We start from the raw sequence: 21,764 nt of genomic DNA on the forward strand, positions 1-21,764 counted from the left end.
TGGACTTGACCCAAAGTGGACCCCAGAAGCCATGTACTTGTCCTAATGGTTCACCTTGAAGTTGGGCTTTTTTTTGTATTTTCTGAAGTGAGAAGTGGGGAGGCAGAGAGCTAGACTCTTGCATGCGCCCAACTGGGATCCACCCAGCATGCCCACCAGGGGGCAATGCTCTGCCCATCTGGGGCGTTGCTCTGTTGCAACCGAAGCCATTCTAGCACCTGAGGCAGAAGCCATGGAGCCATCCTCAGCACCCAGGCCAACTTTGCTCCAATGGAGCCTTGGCTGCGGGAGGGGAAGAGAGAGACAGAGAGGAAGGAGAGGGGGAAGGGTGGAGAAGCAGATGGGTGCTTCTTCTCTGTGCCCTGGCCAGGAATTGAATCCGGGACTCCTGCATGCCGACGCTCTACCATTGAGCCAACCAGCCAGGGTCCACCTTGAGGTTTTGTAGCTTGTGAACAACCTATGAATGGGATCTCTAAGCCCACTGTCATTTGTGTCTGGCTCTCAGACCTCCATTGTTGAGTGCACTGGACATCTCCTTCCTGGGGCCAAGTATTGTAGATGGATGGGCTGCCATCTGTTATCTACAGATGGACATGAGGGTCTGGTCTTGGCCAATGAGGAGTGATGCTGCTCTGGACACCAGTAGGCAAAACTTTTCCTAAAGGTCCTGGGAAGCCCTTTGGGACACTGTGCTTGGATGGAATACTTTGTAAATTTGGACTCAGGTACCCTGAAGCTGTTAGTGGGGGCAGATTTGCTGAGGTGGGGCATGGAGCTCCTCTGGAAGATCATGAGCAGAGGCACCAGATGAAACTGGCTGGAACAGGCTGCCCAGTCACATCACGAGAAGGGCTAAGTGCCAGATCTGGGGCACCTCCCCTGCCCCATCCCGTCCCTATCCTCTAGCCGTCCCAGAGCAAAAATGGGGAGCTGGCTGGAGTCAGAGAAGGCTGTGGGTCTCTGTGAACAGGACAGTGGAGGGCCTGGCACCCAGCAGGGAATGAATGAATGAATGAATGGTGACCCTTAGCTGGGGACCTGTTGCCCCTTCCCAGTCTCCTGTCTTCTCGGAGGTAATGGAGGAGTTGAGGGAAGAACCCAGAAGTGGGAATTCACAGTCAAGCCAGTGAGCAGGCATCTAGGATGGGGGACTGGGGTGGGCAATGGGTTTATCAAGTGCAAGGACATTCCTGCCCTAGAGGCTAGTCATTCTCACTGGGTTTGGCTGCTGATCACTGGTGGGCAGTGGGGGTGGATGGGGCCACTGGTCCATAGGGCTTTTTCAGGCACTGGGGACCCCAGGAGAGTGGCCTAGCCCAGTCCAGGTGCCATTTCAGTCCCACCCCCACTGCCAGAGACCCAGCAGCGAGGGTGGAGGAGCCCAGCTTGCTGCCCACGACATGCAGCAATGCAGAGGCTGGAATATGCATCACCCGGCTGCTGCCTTTGTGTCAGTTATTTATCAACAAAGAAACACACGCTGAAGTTCCCTTCACTCCTTATCTTTTCAAGAACTCACTCTTTGGAAAGTGAGTTGCATCTACAACCAGTAGACATCATTGTTTGCCTGCCCAGGGAGCTCTACTTTTGGAGACTGTCCTTACCAGATGGAGGTCTTGTGGGAAAGTAGATAGTTCGCTATAGTGACAGCAGTGACAGTGCCTGTGGACGGAGATGTGGCCCTGCCTGGGGGGTGGCCCGAGCTGGTTTGCAAGACCTGAACTCTTACCTGATTTCATACCTGTGCACATCCAGCTGACAGGCAGTTCTGACCTAGGTGACCTGGGCCACCTGGAGGGCCAGCTGTGGGCAGCAGGATACTGGGCTCTTTCACCCCCCGGGGAAAGCACTCAGGAGCCCACCCCTGGCTGTCAGGCATGAGAAAGGAGGGGAACTCAGCCAGTAGGAGGTGGGAATCCCATCCCTTGGATGAGGGGGAGGCAGATGGCCAGAGTCTAACTGGGGCCCCATACACCTACAGACCCCCAACTCAGGAATCCAGGAGCCCCAGGACCACACGTTGGGCAGCTTTTTCCATTGGAATTCCAGACAGATGATGCTCGGAGCAGGAAGCCAGGCTGCCACTGGCTGACAGCCAGGAGCTCTAGACTACTGCCTTTTCCAGGCTGGCCAAGTGCCCAGCCCCATGCGGGGGATGGGGCCAGTGCTCCTGGGGTGGAGCAGGCCATAGAGTTGCCCCAGGTGACCCACAGGCCGCCTTTCCTGTCTGGAGCTGTGGAGACCAAGGCCAGGTGGGTGGGGTGGTGAGTGGTCAGTGTGGAGAGACGACCTCAGTGGCTGGTGGCCTGGAAACGTGGTCCTGCACCTCCCCATCCTTGCACTCCTCCACATGTGCCCCTCAGTAGGCACGCCTCCAGGTTATCGTTCACTAAGTTCTCATTCCTGTTTCAGAGCCTACCTGGGACTGACTCCAGGGGCTTCCCAGGCCACAGGGCACCCGCAGGATGGGGTTGCTGACCCCCAGCTCGGTGAGTAAGACTGTGCTTTGCCCTTGTGGTCTCAGGAACCCGCAATGTGGTTGAAAAGTTCAGGGTCTGTGTCTCACCCCAAAACTATGTGTCAGCATGAAATATGAGAAATACGGAAGCTGACATGACAGGGTGTCACCCGTCTGCCACTGGCCTCAGAGTGGGCTGCCCTACACCAAGATCTTCCTTGGGGATGTCAGGACTGGGTCTGGGGCCTAAGAGGGGGAGGAGAGAGAGCACCCTAGTCTCTGCCCTTGGCTTCCTGATACTCCATCCTCATCTCACTGATATTTCCCCCCACTCCCCCCACAGGTAAGGAGGGTGCCTTGGCTGTATGGGGTGGGTAGGGAAAGCCTATGCTGGAGGCCAGTGACCTGAGGAGGGGGCAGCAGATGCTAACATGGGCCCCATTTTTTCCTGAGGATGAAGCCTCAGTCCAGGAACCCACCCTGGGCGTGCAGTGACCCTGGGCAGTGCCCATCCTCCTCCTCCTCCTTATTTTCCTCTCCCTCCTTCTCCCTGCTTACTAGAATTTTTTGGGAATGAGGCCCTTCCCAAGTTCCCCTTCCCAGCTGTTCTTTATTGAGGGGCATGGGAGGAGCTGGGGAATGTCCTCAGGTCCAGGCAACCCAGGGATGGCAGGCAGGGGTAGGGAGCTTAAGCTTAGCAACAGGCCAGCTTTATGACCACAGAATGATTCTAAGCCCCTGACCCTCACCCCACCCCACCTCGTATGTTCACAACCTTCATGTTACAGGGTGGGAGAGGCACCCTGTGCTGGGGCAGGCATGGTCTAGCCCTTCAAGAGCCCACACTGGCCTTCTTAGGAACAAAAATGTCTGTACCCCCAAACTCCCTTGGGATCTGCTTGGACTCACAGGTGCAGACACAAGGAAGATCAAGGAGGCCCTTGAAATCTGCAGGGGACAGAGATCAGGCATCCATCCTGGTCACCTGGCAGCTGACCTTCCTTGTACTCTGCAGAACAAATCTGCTGGTGCCCCCTCCCATGGTGAACAGGGCACAGAGGGGCTGCTGGGAGGCTACAGGGCCTCTTCCTAGGGGGAAATGGAGGCCCATACAAAGTGAATTCAGGGCTGGCAATGGGCTCTATACTTTCTTTTCCAGAAACTCAAGATCAAGGTAAGTAACTCTAGTATTGGTCTGAAAGCCTTGAAATGGAGTTAGACCAGCAAGCGATGATATTTCCCTTTACCCCTCTGCCACCACAAGGGCCTCGTGATCTGGGGTTTAACTGATGGTTTGCTGGCGATTCCTCAGTGTGGCCTCTACCCACTATTTCTATTTTGTCTTACTGCTTCATCTAGGCCACACATTTCGTCTGGGGAAGACACCTTACTGCCACCACATGGCCTTTCCAGCGTGGAGCACAGTCCAGGGCTGGGCTGGGTGGGGAGTGGGGCTTGGTTTCTAGAAGAAATGTTGTTAGGCAGGGCTCCCATCGCTGGTGTCTTAGGTTCTGGTCCTTAGTCTGGCCCCCGGCCCCTGCTCACTGGAACCTTCTCCACAAGTGTCCTGATTGCTGATGCTGCTTCCTGAGCGGAGGCCGCTGGCCCCACATGGCATCGTCCCAGGCATTTTGACTCTGTTCACAAATGGGATTTTCCACCCAGGGCAGGAGGGGGCATGTCAATAGCACCACAGAGCAAACACAGAGGTGCTCAGGAGCTGAAAAGCTGGCTCCCTTAATGTACTCACAGAGGAAATTGAGCAAATTAAAATCATTAGCAAATCAAAATCCAGATGATATGTAAGGCACCTTGTTCAATGGAAAAGGGCTGAAACGGGAGGGAGGGGCTGCTTCTGGCTGGAGGTGTCCTGCAGCTGAGCTACGTGAAGGCTGGGTCTGCGATGCTGTGGTCGGGGTTGCAGGTGAAGGCGATGGTGACAGCATAGCGGGTACCCCAGCGTACCTTCTCCACCCGGTGCAGGTTCTCAGACCCCGAGGTGAAGAAGGACACCCGACCTGGGTGAGAAGAAAGAAGTGACCCATGCCATGCATGGCCTTTGGAACCTGCATTTCTAACAAACTGACATCACAAACCAGATGACTGGGAGAAACCCACCCACTCCAGGACTGCTGATGCAAGAGGCAGGACAACAGGGAAAAGAACATGCAGCATTTGGGAGGCCAGCAGGGGGACCCTCCAGGCAGGGTGACAGGCACCCCAGGTCCCATTTGGGCACTAGGAGCTCACTGTGGTGGGTGGAGCAACTTGGGGATGAGGGTGCCCAACAAACTCTGTGATACCCAGGGTCTACCCCTCAGAACCAGGGGAAAATCACGGGCAGACGGGAGGCACGCTGCCATCCCAGCTCTATAACTCCAAGCATTCAGCACTCAGAGAAAGGTGTGTTCTTGCTTCTTATTCTTTAGTAAATAACTATTAGATGGTCACCAATATCCTTAAAGTATGATTTAGCTTGGTACCTGAGTGACCAAAACTATGAAAGCATCTTGGCTTTGAAACTCTCCATGCCTATCTCCTCTTCGGCAACAAGGGTCCCTGAATGCTTCCCAAAAGCACATGACATGTGACATCTAGCCTCAGCAAGAGAGGTTTCTCTGATTCTTGGCTTATTAAATTCTTGGACCCATAAAATGCCTACTTGAAGTAAAGATACCTGGGGGACACGGCCTGTGCAGTGAAGGGCTACCATAGCAGGCCTGGATGCCCACACCCTGCACACCCCAAAGGAAGACTGGCCCTTGATGAGTCCCCAGCTCTGCAAGACAGGAGTGTCTGTCCACATAGTGCCACACTGTTTGGTCTATAACACTGTGATTTATGGTGGAGCCTTTGTGTGTGTGTGTGTGTGTGAGAGAGAGAGAGAGAGAGAGAGAGGGACAGACAGGTATAGACAGACAGGAAGGGAGAGAGATGAGAAGCATCAACTCTTCATGGGGCACCTTAGCTGTTCATTGATTGCTTTCTCATATGTGCCTTGACTGGTGGGGCTACAGCAGACCAAGTGATCCCCTTGCTCAAGCCAGTGACCTTGGGCTTCAACTCAGTGACCTTTGAGCTTAAGCCAGCAACCATGGGGTCCTGTCTGTAATCCTACACTCAAGCCAGCAACCCAGTACTCAAGCTGGGTGAGCCCGTGCTTAAGCCAGCAATCTCAGGGTTTTGAACCTGGGTCCTTAGCATCCCAGTCCGATGCTCTATCCACTGTGCCACCATCTGGTCAAGCCAGTGGGGCCTTTCATAATACAGAAAGTTCTACTCAAGTATTTATTGGGCTTAAAATGCCCCTCAGGAAGCCCCCAGGGGCACTGCACACTTTCCACCCAGGACCTGGGCTTTCCTTTTACACAGGTAATAGAAGGGAAGGGATGATCATGTGCTCAACACAAGCTCACTGGACAGCGTTGAGTGTGTCCATTGTGCCCATGGGTTGGGAAGCAGGTCCCAGAGCTCAGTGTCTTTATCGACATGATTAGGGCTGGAGTTACCTCATCTCAAGCTGCTGGGACTCCCTGGGAAGGGTCAGGGCAGTTTCCAGGAACCTACTCTGCTGCAACAGCTGTGCCTGAGCACATGCTTGCCTCATCCTCCGACAAATGGGCCTCCTGGTGTCTCAGACCAGTGGGCATGGATCCCTGCAAATGCTGGAACACAGCAGGTGCCCCATAAATGCAGCACCCACCCTGCATTTGATCTTAGCCAAAAGGCCGAGAAGCGATGCAGCACCCACCCTGGAAACCACCCGCCCCAGGGCTGCCTGTGCATCCTACCTGCTCTGGGCTCTACCGTCTTATTGGCCCCCTCCTCCATGAACACGAATCGCCCCCCACCGAAGTCATCCAGGTAGTCAGAGAGATATAGTAGTGAGGTATAGTCGAAGGAGCCATAGGTCACCTGTGGGCAAAGCAGGGGAATGTCACCACCTTGAGCTCAGAGCCCTGCGTCTGTAGTTCATGTGTGGGCATCATGCATAAGGCCACTCGAGCCTTCTCAGCTCCAGAGGAAACTTCATTGCGCCCACTGTCTGGTTCTGCCTGAGGTTCTGCCAGTTCCAAGGGTTAGGCCATTGTGTTCCTGCAAAGCAGCATGTGTGGCACCTATGGTTGACGATCCCATGCTGCGGGGACTCCTGGACAGTGGTCATGCCACCTGCCAGCCCACAGGCCCCATCTCCCACCTCACACAGAATGAGGGGAGGCCCAGCCCCCCTCATGCCTGGCCATGCAGATGCAGGGAAGTGGACACAGTGCAAGTGGGGACAGGGATTCCATGAGACCAATGAAGACCTCTGCTCAGGTGTGACAAGCACGGGGCTCACCTTGTCCACATGTGTGTGCCAGTACTCATCGTGAGCTGTGCGGGCCTCTGTGCTGTTGATGCGGGAGAAGAACGTAGGTTTTGTCAGGTGCAGTGAGGATGCACTAATGCCAAAAGCCTGGGCGATTGCGAGCTGGACTTTTTGCCGCACATCCCTGCAGGGAGGACACATGCATCACCTAGAGCGGTGTGGCTTCAGAGGAGAGAATTCTCCATAGGTCCCCCGCTACCCCCATACAGAGCTACACAGACTATAGGAAGACAGCAAGGTAGACACGCACGTGATATCCCACACATCACAGGATATCGTGTGCACCACTAGGAACGTGAGGACCAGCTCCTTGTAGGAATGACATAACACTGGGCCTGCTGGGGCAGTGCTATGGTGACACACAGGAGCAGTGGCGGGAGGTGGGCAGCCATCTGCACTCAGCCCACATGTTCCCAAGTAGCGCACAGAGACCTGGACTGAGGGTGACACTACATGGTCAGGGGCTGGGACCTCAGGAGACACCAGCCTCTCCCTGGCATGTGGGCTAGGCTGCATGCCACACATGTGCAACCATGTGCCAGGGTCCTAAAACCATGCCCGAAGTGAGACAGCTTGAGCATAGCAGTATGTAAATATTCTAACGTTTCCAAACCAGCTGACCCTCTGACACTTATGTCACAGGCTAAAGGGAAGTAACTGGGCACACAGGCCGCTGCCAGTGACCCCTCAAGCTCATCTCAGTAAGGAGAACATTTATCTCAGCATCAATGGTGATGCTCATAGAACTTCTGCTGAATCAAGAATGATATCCCACCTTCAACAGGAAATGAGGTGTGCATGTATTCAGTATCTCTCATCAGGTCATAAAAATTATTTATGGGATGCCATTTATTGAGTTGGTTTAATTCTCCTAATCTTTGTTTACCTTGAAGGTGCACACATCCTACTTAATGATAAAGACTGAACAAATAAACTGGTAAGGCCAGTGGCACAACTAGTCATGGATGAAGGCAGGTGGGGACCGCGAAACCGCTGGTAGCATTCTGCGGGATCCTGCCTCCTCCCAGGAATTGTACATGGGGTCTAACATCCCTGACTCTCAGGATACCCTGCACTGGCAGCTGAAACCAGTGAGCTGCATTAGCATGTGGGACCAGTCTTTGCCATTCCCATTTACGTGTAAAGAGTTTATCAAACCTGTCTGGGTCAGTAGCCTGGGCTTCACTCTCCAGCTGTTTCTCTGGAAGCATAATACAGGGGGATTGTGGGCTTTGTTACCAGGCAACATGGTTATGGTAAGTATGACCCCGCAGTGGTTAGGGATGGGGGCTATGGTTGTGGAAGGGGACCACAGGGGTCCCTGTGGTGATGAAGCTGTTCAGCATCATGACTGCGGTGGTCCTTATATGACCTATGTGGGTGACAAATTGCACAGAACTAAACACACACATAAACCAAATAAGGTAAAACCAGAGCATCAGACCACAACTATGGCCTGCACTACTGTCAATTCTTGAGGGCAACATTGGACCCTGGTTGTGTAGGTGTCAGGGAAATGGGGTGAAGGGTCCACAGGAACTCCTGTGCTATTTCTTATAACTGTCTGAGTCTTGATTATTTCAAAACAAAAGTACAATTTAAACAACCTCCCCAGGCCTGATCTGTGGTGGCACAGTGGCTAAAGCTTCAACCTGGAATGCTGAGGTCACCAGTTCAAACCCCTGGGCTTGCCTGGTCAAGGCACATATGGGAAGCAACTACTATGAGTGGATGCTTCCCGATTCTCCCCCCTTCCCCCTCTATCTAAAAATCAATAAATAAAATAAATAAAAAATAAAAATAAAGAACTTCCCCAGGTAGGGAACCCACCTGGATAGGAGGGCGTGCCTGACACTCAACATCAGGCATGTGCGGTATGATGTGTCATCAGCACAGTCCCTGCCCCTGAGGGACCTGGGCTGCTCATGGGGCAGATACAAGAGCCACTGGCCCACCCAAAGCTGGCTTTGTGACCGGGCTGCTTGGAGGAAAAAGGCCGGAGATTGGAATGCTGCACTGAAACAAGTCTTAGGTGAGAACTTTGGAACGCCAAGTCCTGCGGAAGTAGAACGGTACTCCGGCAAGCACTGATAAGATTGTTTACTGGAAGCTTCTGAACCTTATAGCCATTTCCTGCATACCTGCAAGGTTTTAGTTAATTATCTTCCTCTGTTCCTGCGTCTATGCTCTGCTAATTTTGCTTGCTGATTAAAGAAACAAATAAATACAATGAGTCTGCAGAGATCTGGGCTCTCAGTCCTAGAGGCTGGGAGTCGCCTGTACCAATCTTTCTTTTATGTTGTGTGTTTCTTCTAAGTCTTGCAGCCTTGCAGCGCCTTCTCTCGTGCATACTCATTGCCAAGCTGGACTCAGCAGCTGCTGCTTCTTGGCCTGGACCTTAACGGGGTCACCAGTGAGCGTGATAGTCTAACTGGACTCACGGATGCAGGTGCTGTCCTGTACCTACTACTTAGTAACTGACACATGAGTATTTCAGCTCAAGATAGGCGCTGACCCAGGATATTCGGCTGAACCCGCCTGGCCTGTGAGAGGGCCAGGGAGGCGGCTCCACCCTCACAACATGCAGGCCAGTGCCCTCCCCATCCACACTGACCTCCGGCTCCTCACCGGTATAACTGGAAGTCCTCTTCTGAGAAGATGTTTTCTATTTTATCCCCAAAGTATCTGAAAAGTAAGAGTATTAACAAATGTAACATTTTATTAATTTCTCCTTTAAACTCAGTATTTCCTCCAGGCAATGCACAGGTCCCTGGAAACCAGCTGGAATTGTAGGTTGGAGCTGATCTGTTTCTACAACAACACCTGAGTGATAACAGGGAAGGTGGGAGTCAGGACTGCCTAGCATACTTAAGGGCTGGTTATAAAGGCTGGGAAGTGGAGGCTTCTCCTGGCCCCTGTGGACGATCCGAGTCCCTCAAACCCTACAGCTCACATGGCTCACAGGGAACCAGCCTGCCTCACCCCTCCTGCTCTGCCTTGGCCCCGTCCTTCATCCTCAAGCAGGTCCCAGCTTCCTGAGAGGCCTCGATGGAGAAAAGGATGCTACCCTCTGAGAAGGGCCATACCTTCCGGTTCTTGCCTAGCCCACATCCCTGCAGCAAATGCTGCAGTTTACCCAAGACTTGAAGCTGCTCTGATGGAAACCTCACTTGGTGTCTCTGGCTAAGACAGGCACAGAGCTGCAAGTCCATGTCACATCATTGGAGCACCACCCCTTGGGCTCTCACCTGTACAGGTTCACAAAGTGCTTCCCGACAGACAGGGCTCCTGAGTGCAAGTCCAAGATGGACGCCTGCAAAAGACAGTTTGCAGAGCAGAGCTTGAAGCCTGTGTGGTGGCAGCCACAGACGTGTGACCAGCCGCTGACCCGAGACACAGGTGACTGAGATCCATCCTAGCACAGACGGCACACATGAGCAGTTTGAAGAAAGTTAGATCCAGGGTGTGTGTGGCACGATCCCATTCCCTGCTGCCTGAAGAGCAAACTCTGGTCTGATTCTGAAAATTGTCCACAGATGGCGCTCCCCCAGATGCATCTGTGAACTTGCCCCCCTCCCCACCCACAGCTTTGTTGAGGTTAAACCAACACACAACCATCTGCTTCTGTTTAAAGTGTACAGTTTGACAAGTTTTGATATTGGTATACACCCACACAACCATTATCACCATCATGAAAACAAACATCCATCACCCCCAAATATCCTTGTACCCCTTAGCAATCCCTCCCTCCTGCCTCTCTCCACCCACCCCACCCCCAGGTATGGGTGCAACTTCTGTCACAACAGAGTGATTTATGTTTTCTACAGTTTTAGGTCAACAGAATCACACAGGAAGTAGTCTGCTCTGGTTCCTCTCACCCAGCACAGCCACGCCATGATTCACTCACGTGCTCCATGCATCCACTGTCTGTTCTGTCTTACTACTGAGAGCATCTCATTATTGGGTGCACAGTTTGTTTGTTGCTCACCTGCAGGTGGGCATGTCTGTGTGGATAGACTCTTTCAATCTCTTAAGTAAATGTCCAGAAGTGGAACTGCTGGATCATAACTTTCTTTTTTTTTAATTATTTTTATTTATTTATTCATTTTAGAGAGGAAAGACAGAGAGAGAGAGAGAGAGAGACAGAGAGAGAGACAGAGACAGAGAGAGAGAAGTGGGGAGGAACAGGAAGTATCAACTCCCATATGTGCCTGACCAGACAAGCCCAGGGTTTTGAACTGGTGACCTCAGCATTCCAGATCGATGCTGTATCCACTGCGCCACCACAGGTCGGGCTGGATCATAACTTTCTAATGAATGACCAAAGTGGTCTCCACCGCTGCCCATCTGCCCCTGCAGGCCCTTCCCCACGTCCCATCCCAGGAGGGAAGTGGCCACCAGTCTTGGAGCTTCTCTGTTGTTCCTTATTGATACAGCAACTAGTCCAGGGGGTCATTTGAACATAATCTGTGCTTTAAAAATGCTAACTGAGCTTAAAGGCAACAAACCTGGTTAATTTGCTGCAAGACAACCTCCTGAGTGTATGCTGAGCAGCTGAGCAAAGAGTCAAAGATGAGTCCCATACAAACAGGTTTTTAATAAATATTCCTCCCAAACCAATCCAAAATAAAAGGGGCAGCTTGATTTTCAGAACTCAACAGGAAAGACTGCAGAATAAAATAAAGTCAGGCAGATAATCATGGAAATACATACTTAGAAATTCTAGCAAAGTCTGTGAATGAGTCTTCCTAGGAGTTTCAACATGTAGAATGGTTCATATCCATGTGGTGACTATAATTCAGGGATCACCAAACCATGCAGAGAATGCATCTTCCCACAGATCCACAGTGGGCAGAGAGCCACATTCAGGAAACTACACAAGAACTCAAGCCAACAAGAATGCAAGATGATGAGAACTCAAGCTAAAGTAAGTGCTTGCAGGACGGGGCTCCCAGGCGCTGCCCAGGAAGTAGATGAGCTGTGCTGGACCTATCTCAATTCCTTGATGCTGCTGTAACTAATTGCCACAAACCAGGGATTTAAAACAAGAGGAATTTATCCTCTCATGCTCTGGAGGCAGAGGTCTGAGATTGAGATGTCAAACAGCCACACTCCTTCCAAAACCTCAAGGGTCCTTCCTACCTTTTCCAACTTCTGGTGGCCCATAGAGTCCCTTGGTTTGTGGCTGCATCACTGCATTTCTGCCTGTCATCACATGGCTGCTCATCAGTCTCAATCTCTCTGCCTTCTTCTTACAAGAACGCTTGTGATTGGATTTTCGATCTGCCCAGAAAATCCAAGGTGATCTCATCTTTTTTTTTTTTTTTTTTTTGGTGGGAGAGATAGAGTTAGAGAGAGGGACAGATAGGGACAGACAGACAGGAAGGGAGATGAGAAACATCAATTCTTCGCTGTGGTTCCTTAGTTGTTCATTGATTGATTTCTCATATGTTCCTTGACTCGGGGGCTACAGCAGACCAAGTAACCCCTTGCTCGAGCCAGCGACCTTAGGCTCAAGCTGGTGAGCCTTGCTCAAACCAGATGAGCTTGCGCTCAAGCTGGCGACCTTGGGGTCTCGAACCTGGGTCCTCTACATCCCAGTCCAATGCTCCACTGTGCCACTGCCTGGTTAGGCCAAGATGATCTCATCTTGAGATCCTTAACTTAATGACATCTGCAAAAGTCTTTTTCCCAAAATGCATCCCACTCACAGGTTCTGGTGGACCACTGCTCCCCAGAAATCTCCCACAGTGGATGACAGTGCCCACACTGGTCTGAGGCCTGTGTCTGAGAGGGTGGGGAGCTCCACCGGCATGCTGGACACTGTTCCCCACAGCCCCTTTGTTTCCAGCACTGTCACCCTCCTCACTAGGCTCCTGCTGAGTCACCACTCAGCTCCATGCCTGGGACCCCCACCTCCTGCCCAGCATTCTGAAATGCAAATGTGACCTGAAGCCCCCAGCTGTGACATACCCTTAGGACAGGGAACTTTCATCCCAATTGAGCAGCTGAAGTTGGTGCCCCAGGGACCCAGGACTTGTCCATAGGGATGGTGGGGGCATGTGAGGGCCCTGCATGTCCCTCACTTCCTCCTTTCCCTCAGAGGCAGGGTAAGTTAAAGGATTAAAGAGAAAACTGAAGCAGAAATAGCAAACCACTCACCCCTCCATCAGATCCTCCCAGGGAGAGCCCCTTCTCCGCTATGCTGTGGGAAAGATCATTTAAAATCAGATTTATTAATAGTCTTATCTATCATACGTCTAGGCAAATATCAATCTTACCATCAATCCAATGTGAACAGATAGTTTAATGTCTAGGATATAAACACATGCTTAGACCACGGGACTCAGCTGCCAATGCTAAGTGAGTGAATGGCAATATTTCATCATCTTGTTGACAACACAGGACACAGTTTAGGAACAACAGGGTCTCATGGCTGTCTGCCATGCTGAATGGTTGAACTACTCCCAGTGAGTCCCTGTCCTGGTCACCACAGACTTGGGAGGGTGCTCTAGAATCACCAGTTTAGGAGGTTAAGGAGGTGGTTAAGGTGGTGGCCTGTGCTGGACCTGACAGGACCACCCAACCACTGAAGAGGCAAGGGCTTCCAGTATCTTGAGCAGATGCTTTGCAGCTGCCTAGGAAACGGCCTGGGGGAGGATCAACCCCTAAGACCAGTACCCTCATCCCAGCAGCCCCACAATGTTGTCTGGAAAAAGGAGCATCTCCTGTTGGGACTCTCAATTCAGCATGTGGCAGATGTCAGCAAAGTCAATTGCAGCTTGAGGGCCAGACTCTGCTCAACTTGGTGCTCGCTTCCAAAGATATTCTATGTCTGAACAGCTCATAGCAAATCTAAGCTTTAAGATTCTGTTCTAAGGCCCTGGCCGGTTGGCTCAGTGGTAGAGTGTCGGCCTGGTGTGCAGGAGTCCCAGGTTCGATTCCCGGCCAGGGCACACAGGAGAAGTGCCCATCTGCTTCTCCACCCCTCCCCCTCTCCTTCCTCTCTGTCTCTCTCTTCCCCTCCTGCAGCAGAGGCAACTTTGGAGCAAAGTTTGCCTGGGCGCTGAGGATGGCTCTGTGGCCTCTGCCTCAGGCGCTAGAATGGCTCTGGTTGCAACAGAGCGGCGCCCCAGATGGGCAGACCATCACCCCTGGTGGGCGTGCCGGGTGGATCCCGGTTGGGCGCATGCGGGAGTCTGTCTGACTGCCTCCCCGTTTCCAACTTCAGAAAAAATAAAAATAAAATAAAAAAAAGATTCTGTTTTTAAAACTTCAACCAGGAGGTCCTGGCCAGTTAGCTCAGTCAGTTAGAGTCAACCCGAACATCAAAGTTGTAGGTTTAGTTTCTGGTCAGGGCACATACAGGAAGTGACCAATGAATGCACAACTAAGTGAAACAACAAAGGAATGCTTCTCTCTCTTCCCACCCTTTCTTCTCTGTTTCTCTGAAATCAATCAATAAAATGTTTAAAAATATTTTTTTAAATTAAAAAAACACTTCGGCCCTGACCGGCTGGTTCAGCAGTAGAGCGTCGGCCTGGCGTGCAGGAGTCCCGGGTTCAATTCCCGGCCAGGGCACACAGGAGAAGCGCTCATCTGCTTCTCCACCCCTCCCCCTCTCCTTCCTCTCTGTCTCTTTCTTTCCCTCCCGAAGCCAGGGCTCCACTGGAGCAGGGTTGGCCTGGGCGCTGAGGATGGCTCTGTGGCCTCTGCCTCAGGCGCTAGAGTGGCTTGGGTCGCAACAGAGCGACGCTCCAGATGGGCAGAGCATTGCCCCCTGATGGGCGTGCCGGGTGGATCCCGGTCGGGCGCATGCGGGAGTCTGTCTGACTGCCTCCCCGTTTCTGGCTTCGGAAAATACAAAAAATAAAAAAAAACCCAAAAAACAAAACAAAACACTTCAACCAGAAAAAATCCAACTACTTCTAAGTAAGGCTTCCTGCTCCACATAAGTCACTGCTAGCAGTCAAAGTGTTCACCCTCACCTATTCTGGAGGAGAGGGAACCCAGTGACCACCTGCTGTGGGTGAACACCCCACCTCTAAATAGGCTCCTGCTGGGCCCCAGGAGCTGATGGAGCAGCATTCCCATACAACCTCCCAAATGGGTCAGAACAACCTCCCCTGGAGGAAGCCCAGATCCAGAAGATTCTGCTCACAGACAGCAACAACCTTTTTTCCTAAAAAAAAGATTAGCCTACCCTTGTCTTGGAAGCACACAGAAAATCCTCATGAAATTTGACATGAATTCTCTAAGTCATTGTTTTAGTAGTAATTCTTTGCTTTCTGCCCTTAGTCCCACATTCCTGCTCGTTTGGGACAGAAGCTCATGGATGCATCATACCTGCGAATCCGTTGGGCTTCATTCCTGGTGATGACAGTGTCGGTGATGCACCGGCCACACTTGGTAGGGGAGCAACCTGGAGAGAGAGGTGCCAGGGTGAGGTCAACCCAGCAACAACAAAGCCCAACAACAGAGCCTGTGGGTGGCCCTCCCCAGGGACAACGGGATCTTGTGAGATGGGGCCTTGCCATGCACAGGATTCAGGGGACCAATCTGGCAAATAAAATAAGGAATACCCAGTTAGCTTTGAATTTCAGATAAGCAAGGATGACTTTGCACGTGAGTGCATCCCATCATCTCACTGGTGGGCCATGTTTCTGGAGGCCTGGCACCAGGCAGGCCCTTGGAAACACCTGGCACTCTGAAGACCCAGTATTCCTGAGTACCTGTCAGGAAGTCGTTCCTGCATGACCAAAGCTCTGCTTGTGATGCTAGTTACTATCCTACCCCAGAGCCCTACAACTGATACTGACAAAGTGCTCACCACCCTCTCCTTCCTCTGCCGCTCTGTACCTGGGACCCGCAAATGCTCAGAGGGAGAAAGCTGGAGAAACCCAGATGGGGATGGGCCCAGGGTGAGGTGGATGGGGCTAGGACGAGGTAGCGCATCAACGGCAATGAGCTCAACAAGCTCCTTGTTTTTGGTAGGAAGGATAGGCTGGCTATCCCACACCAGATGGCCACGTGGCACATCCTAGCTTGTAAGAAAAGACCCTGCACAAACGGCAGTTAACTTCAGAGCAGGGGTTACTTGGAGACAAGAGATCTTGGAGTGTGTTAACCATAAGGAGACTGGCCTGGGGTTACTTGAATGCAAGTACAAAGGATTCTTGGAGGAATGCCTTCAAGAACCAGATGCCCTTTATGATTGATAAGCTCTGAGACTCTGACTCTTCTCATGTCCATGATCATGAAGGACACAGTAGGCAGGGTTGGGATGAAACGGATGTGTTAAAAGGCTTTTGTAGCTTTCTAGTTTTATCTGCTGAGCTGTGGCTTTTGGAACTCAATACATATGCAGTGGCGCAGTTTCTCAGAGCTGATTCCACCTAAGAATTTCAGCCTCTGCTATACTACTTTTATCTGATGTGTCTTATTCCTTGCGAGTCCCATAACACTAGCTGATGAGCTGTAGTCTTGGGACACTCTCAGGATAGGCTGGGCTGGCTGACCTCTAGCTTTTCGCCTTTTCCTCTTCTTCCAGTCTGGAATGTGAGCCCAGTGTCCTGGAACCACATGAGCCTCACACTGAGTGGGAGCACCAAGGGGTTCAGATGTAGATGAGCTCCAAGGATGCCGGGCTGGCCTGGAGTACCTATCACTAGGCCTTGTCTTGTGGGGAAATAAACTTCAACTTGGGGGTCATTGGGGAAAGGATGCCTCAGTTCCATGGGACTAAATATAATCCTAAGATTCCAGCGATGTGCAGATTCTACATGCCTCCCTCAGTAACTGATGAATGGAGGGGACAGAAATCCATGAGGATCAGAGGGTTTGATGACTTAAAGGCTTGGCATAGGAGAAATATACAGAACTCTGTGTGCCACTGTTGGGAAACATACATTTTCCCAAGTACATGTGAGACATTAACAGAGAAAGTCTGAACCAAGATCCAAGTATTGCTAGCATACAGATTATACAATATGGCTACAATGCAATTAGTTTAGAAATCAATTTTTAAAAAGAGAGTACCAAAACCCCATGAATTTAGAATTTAAAAAACTAGTAGCCACATAGCATGTTCAATGTGAACAAGGTCAAGAGCACAAGAGCATAATCTGGGTGACAGAGTAAGTTGTGAACAGTTGACAACATCAGTGCACATACATGAGTGTGTGTTTCACAAACACACAGTAACACACACCATGTGGACACACACCCAGGCGGGGGGCCCTAGCTCATCAGGAGCCCCCTGCTAGGACTGGAGGCCCCCCACAGTATGAAAAGCCTCTACTTGTTTCTGTCACCTAAGGGAGGAAAGAGCCAAGGAAGAGCAGCTCAAGAGGCTTTAAAATACACTTCAGCTCTTTTAAAAATTGTGGTAAAATAGCCTGACCTGTGGTGGTGCAGTGGAAAAAGTGTCAACCTGGAAACGCTGAGGTTGCCGGTTCAAAACCCTGGGCTTGCCTGGTCAAGGCACATATGGGAGTTGATGCTTCCTGCTCCCCGCCCCCACCCCGTCTCTCTCTCTCCTCTCTAAAATGAATAAATAAAATCTGTAAAAAAAAAAAAAATTGTGGTAAAATATAAATAATACAAACCTTACTGCTTTAACCATTGTTAAGTGTCCAGTTCAGTGCACTTAGCACATTCACACTGTTGTGTGATGATCACCCCATCCATCTCCTGAACTTTGTCATATTCCCAAACTGATAATCCATTCCCGTGAAACACAAACTGCTCCTCAATTTCCCCCATTTCAACTATTTTTAATGTTGAGATAGATACATATATATATATATATTTTAGTGAGAGAGCGCAAGAGACAGAGACAGAAAAGGAGAGAGATGAGAAGCATTAACTCATAGTTGCTGCATTCTTAGTTGTTCATTGATTGCTTTTTTATATGTGCCTTGAAGGGGGCGTGCCTCCAGCTGAGCCAGTGTCCCCTTGCTCAAGCCAGGAACCTTTGGCTTCAAGCCTTTGGGCACAAACCAGTGACCATGGGGTCATGTCTATTATCCCATGCTCAAGCCGGCAACTCTGCATTCAAGCTGGTGAGCCTGCGCTCAAGCCAGTGACCTTGGGGTTTTGAACCTGGGTCCTCAGTGTCCCAGGTCCACACTCTATCCACTGTGCCACCACCTGGTCAGGTTAATGTCGATCAATTATTAAATGGGTAAGAAGAAAACTTTTCTTTAGTTCCAACCACTGAAAAATATTTTCCTGAACACTGGGACTTTAGAGGGGAAAAGCCACCTAAGACAGAGTGCCAGCCACAGAGCAGGTTCCTTCCCTGATGGCTGTGGCTCTAGGGGTGAAGCACCAGTTCCTAGGAATGGGCCTGCCCAGCAAACTGCATGCATCCTTCTACTGAAATTCTCTGAGCATCTCAACAGTGCTGCTTAGTGGGAGGACTTGGCAACTCTTCTTGATTCAAGTTCAAAGCATCACTCTGAATAAAAAAACTGAATTCTGCCTGTAAAACTAGGTCGCTCAGGGTAGGTTTTTCAAACTGAGAAAGAACCCAGGAAGCAGAAAACTTGTGGGAAAATATAGCAGCCAGAGAAGGCCCAAGTTCCGTGCGTTCCCCAGAGTGCTGAACTCCGTTAGCCCTCCCCGACAGTTCCTCCTCACACAACCTGCTGCCTTTCGCCAGACCGCTGACCGCACTCTCCTCCTGCCCTCTCAGAGTGGCAAGCACCAGGATGGGACACCCACTGGGGAAAAGGGCCTCTGATAGTGCCTTTTTTTTGTTGCAACATTTTTTATAGTGACAGCGCTCTAAGGCACTCTCCATAGCCACTGCCTTTTCTGGTTTCAACTTTCAGTCTCTCCCTTTCCAATTCTGTTACATCCCTCCAGGCAGACCCTCTCCTCCATCAGACAGCACTCCCAGTGAGGGGCACCTCAGTGAAATGCTGGCCATGGCCTCCAAGGTGACTAACAGGCCTGCCCTGTGCAGGGCCTGAAACCCCTGCACTTCCCTGTCCAGGTGTGGGCCAACAAACCTAGGGTACAGGAAAGGTCATCTGCCTCCCCCATGACCTTCAACCTGATCCCCACTGATTCACCATAGCAAAACACATGCATTTTAAATGAGCTGTATTTCTTGTTAACTTGCCACTTTTCTGGATCACAGCATTGTGTACCTTCAAACCTTCGGTGATTGTTATAGTCCTCTGAGCAGGGCACCTCGATGAACCTGCCAGGCAGGACTTCGCTGCGGTAAGCCAGGACCTCAGTGACACCATCATCATGCTCCAGACTGCACCAAAGCAGGAACACAGTGAGCATGGCACAGGCTCCCAGAACGGTGGCTCTCAGCCACTTCCTCCACATTTCCTGTGGTGTCCAGGTTCTCTTCATGCTGAGAACAAAAAACACAATCATGATCACCCACATGCACTTGTATGTGCTGAAAAGGCAGACCGTGATGACCAGAGGCCACATCCACAGTTCATTACAGCCTTGACCTGTCCCTACACTAATCGTTGTCAGAGCTACTGTCAACCAATCCAGAGGCACCTGCCAGGTAGGGAGGATGTGCCTCCCGCCATGGACCAGGCAGGGCTCACTGCCCCTTGTAGGCAACAGGAAGAGCTGCCCATGGACAACCAGTTTGGGGAGTCCTACCAGTCCATGGTGCTGTTCACCTTGCCTACATCTGGAAATGACCGCCCTATGCCACATGTGTGCCCCAGTGTGCATGCACACCCATATACACAACCCTAAGTAAGGTGAGTCAAACCCACTTAACTAAACTGTAAGCCAGTCAGAAAGAGAAAACAAGCACAACAGAAATTATCTGTAAGCAAGACATTTTCTGTACAAGTTGGGGACCATGAGTGGTTCACTGTCCATGCTAAAGTTGCATGTGTGTCTGTGTGTTTCTGTAGTACATATGCATGCACATGTTTGTGTCTGTGTATATGCATGTGTGTTTGCACATGTGTGTAACTGAGCAGCTGTGTGCTCTGTTTTCTAGGAAAGGCTTGGTGGTCACAGAGCTAGATGAACTGGCAGGAAATGAGAAAAAAAGATAAGGGCATCCCTTCACAGAAGTGCGGGTACCTTATTTCTTCAAATACATATAATTAATTCCTAGAAAGCAGGACACTTGTGTAAGGTCGGTGAATAGAGGGATGGTCACGTGGGGAACCCAGGCCCGCGAACTTTGGCTAGGACCGCCCACAGCCAAGTGCGCCAAAAGAAACTTCCTAGGACTCCTTGGAAAAAAGCGACTGACTGTCAGCCAGTAAGATTTCTCTACGTCATATTAGCCCGACTTCCCTAGAGGGACCCCTTTTTAAATATACCCACGCGGTCTCTCCGTGTGCGATTTTCCTGACCTCCATCTTACAGGCCAGTGAATCTCGTCTGAGGAACGCTCTGTGCTGAATAAAGCCTTTTGAACTTACCACACTTGGTGGCTCCGAGACCTGTTCCTTCCTTCTCAGCGGGGAAAAATACCTTACAACTTGCCTTCTAATTTTATAGTCCCTCAAACCTCACACTGCTAAATCAATAGTTCCAATCAAATAAACCCTAAGGTGGGCACAGCACAGTCAGCACATTGGGTGGATACATGATCATTTTAAACGGATTTTTAGACACCTGGGAGATTTGCCTAGCCCACAAAGACCCACCACTCACAGAACTGTGCAGTCCAGCTTTCAACCTACTCAGCCTCCATTGAGTAGACTGGGTGGACACCTGACTACAAGTGAGCCTATCACTTCTCTTCCCCAAGAATTCGGATTGGACAGAGAGAGCAAGCTCTTAGCAGCAGGTGGCTGAAACTCTAACCTGCAGATGCAGACAAGAGCTGTTGGCCACACATTCTGAGACAGCCTGGATGCTGAGACAGAAAGGGACAAAGGGGAGTGGGAGGCGAAGAGGGAGCAAAAAGTGAAGAAACAGCCTCTCGGGCCAGATCTGGATGCAACACTCCCCTCGTAGTCTCCTCAAAATAAGCATCCCTGTTTGAAGCAAGCTGCCAAAATAGGAGTCTGTTTTCTCAGGTCTGGGAGCAAGGCCCACGGCCCACGAGGCAAGCGCGGTGATTTGTCCTGAGGTGATTAAAATGCACCTTAGCCCCGAAAGCTTGAGGCAGAATACCCTGGAAGGCAACGTGATCAGATGATCACTTATTCATTCATCGGGCCATCAAATAGGGAGCCCTCATGTTCACAGCACACAGGGACCAAACGATGGGAACCTGGAGCCCTCTGTACACACGGGGTTGGCGGGAGTCAGGGAAGGTTTTGGGCGGGGAGACTCCTTTCTACCCCACGATCCCCTGCTTAAGCCACCTGAGCCCCGGCTGGCCACGTAGACTCAGGTGGCCAGCTGGTGCGGGAACCTGCAAGCCCCACCTACCAGACAGCCACGCCTCCTGCCAGAGGCCACGCCCATACCCGAACAGACCCCACCCACCCGATAGCGACGCTCGGGCCACACCCACGTCCCGACCGACAGCCTTCGAGTCCGTGCCTCCCGCTGTCTTCCTTCTATTTGCGCTGTCTAGTACCTGCTTGGGCGCCTGCACTCGGCTACCCCGCTGCCCTCGGGCGTTTTGGGTGCGCCCCTCCGCTGCGGCGCCATCGGGCCAGCTAGCCAAGGAGCCGGGTCGAACGCTGGAGCCACTGGAGCTCGGACGACCGCCGCGCGAGATAGCGTGACGCTGACGCGGCCAGAGACGTGGCACGACACGCTCGGCCTTCGATTCCAGGGCTGGCGGCCAGACCCGAGCAATCGCAGGCCGAGCGCTGCGGAATGAATGCGCTCCCCCACCTCCTGCCCAAGGTCCTCTGCTGTCTCCGCCGAGCTCCCAGCCGCCGCCTGAAGTGCGTCCTCACCCCGCCGAGTCTGCCTAGGGGTCCGCATACCCCGGGGTTCTTGCCACGCCCAAGAGTGCTGGCACGT

General features: G+C 51.5%; 1 protein-coding gene across 1 annotated transcript; it reads right to left on the reverse strand.

The window, feature by feature from the left end:
* Nucleotides 1–4,257: 4,257 nt before the first annotated feature.
* On the reverse strand, nt 4,258–21,725 carry OGFOD3 (2-oxoglutarate and iron dependent oxygenase domain containing 3). The gene is made up of 9 exons (XM_066381651.1): nt 21,370–21,725; nt 18,989–19,206; nt 15,177–15,252; nt 12,993–13,035; nt 10,079–10,143; nt 9,459–9,515; nt 6,801–6,954; nt 6,253–6,376; nt 4,258–4,479 (listed from the first exon to the last, which is right to left on the reverse strand). The coding sequence occupies exons 1-9, from the start codon at nt 21,723–21,725 to the stop codon at nt 4,343–4,345; spliced, it is 1,230 nt and encodes a 409-aa protein (XP_066237748.1). The 3' UTR covers nt 4,258–4,342.
* Between the last annotated feature and the right edge of the window lie 39 nt (nt 21,726–21,764).

The sequence above is a fragment of the Saccopteryx leptura genome, chromosome 4 (assembly GCF_036850995.1).
Source record: "Saccopteryx leptura isolate mSacLep1 chromosome 4, mSacLep1_pri_phased_curated, whole genome shotgun sequence".
Classification (NCBI taxonomy): Eukaryota; Metazoa; Chordata; class Mammalia; order Chiroptera; family Emballonuridae; genus Saccopteryx; species Saccopteryx leptura.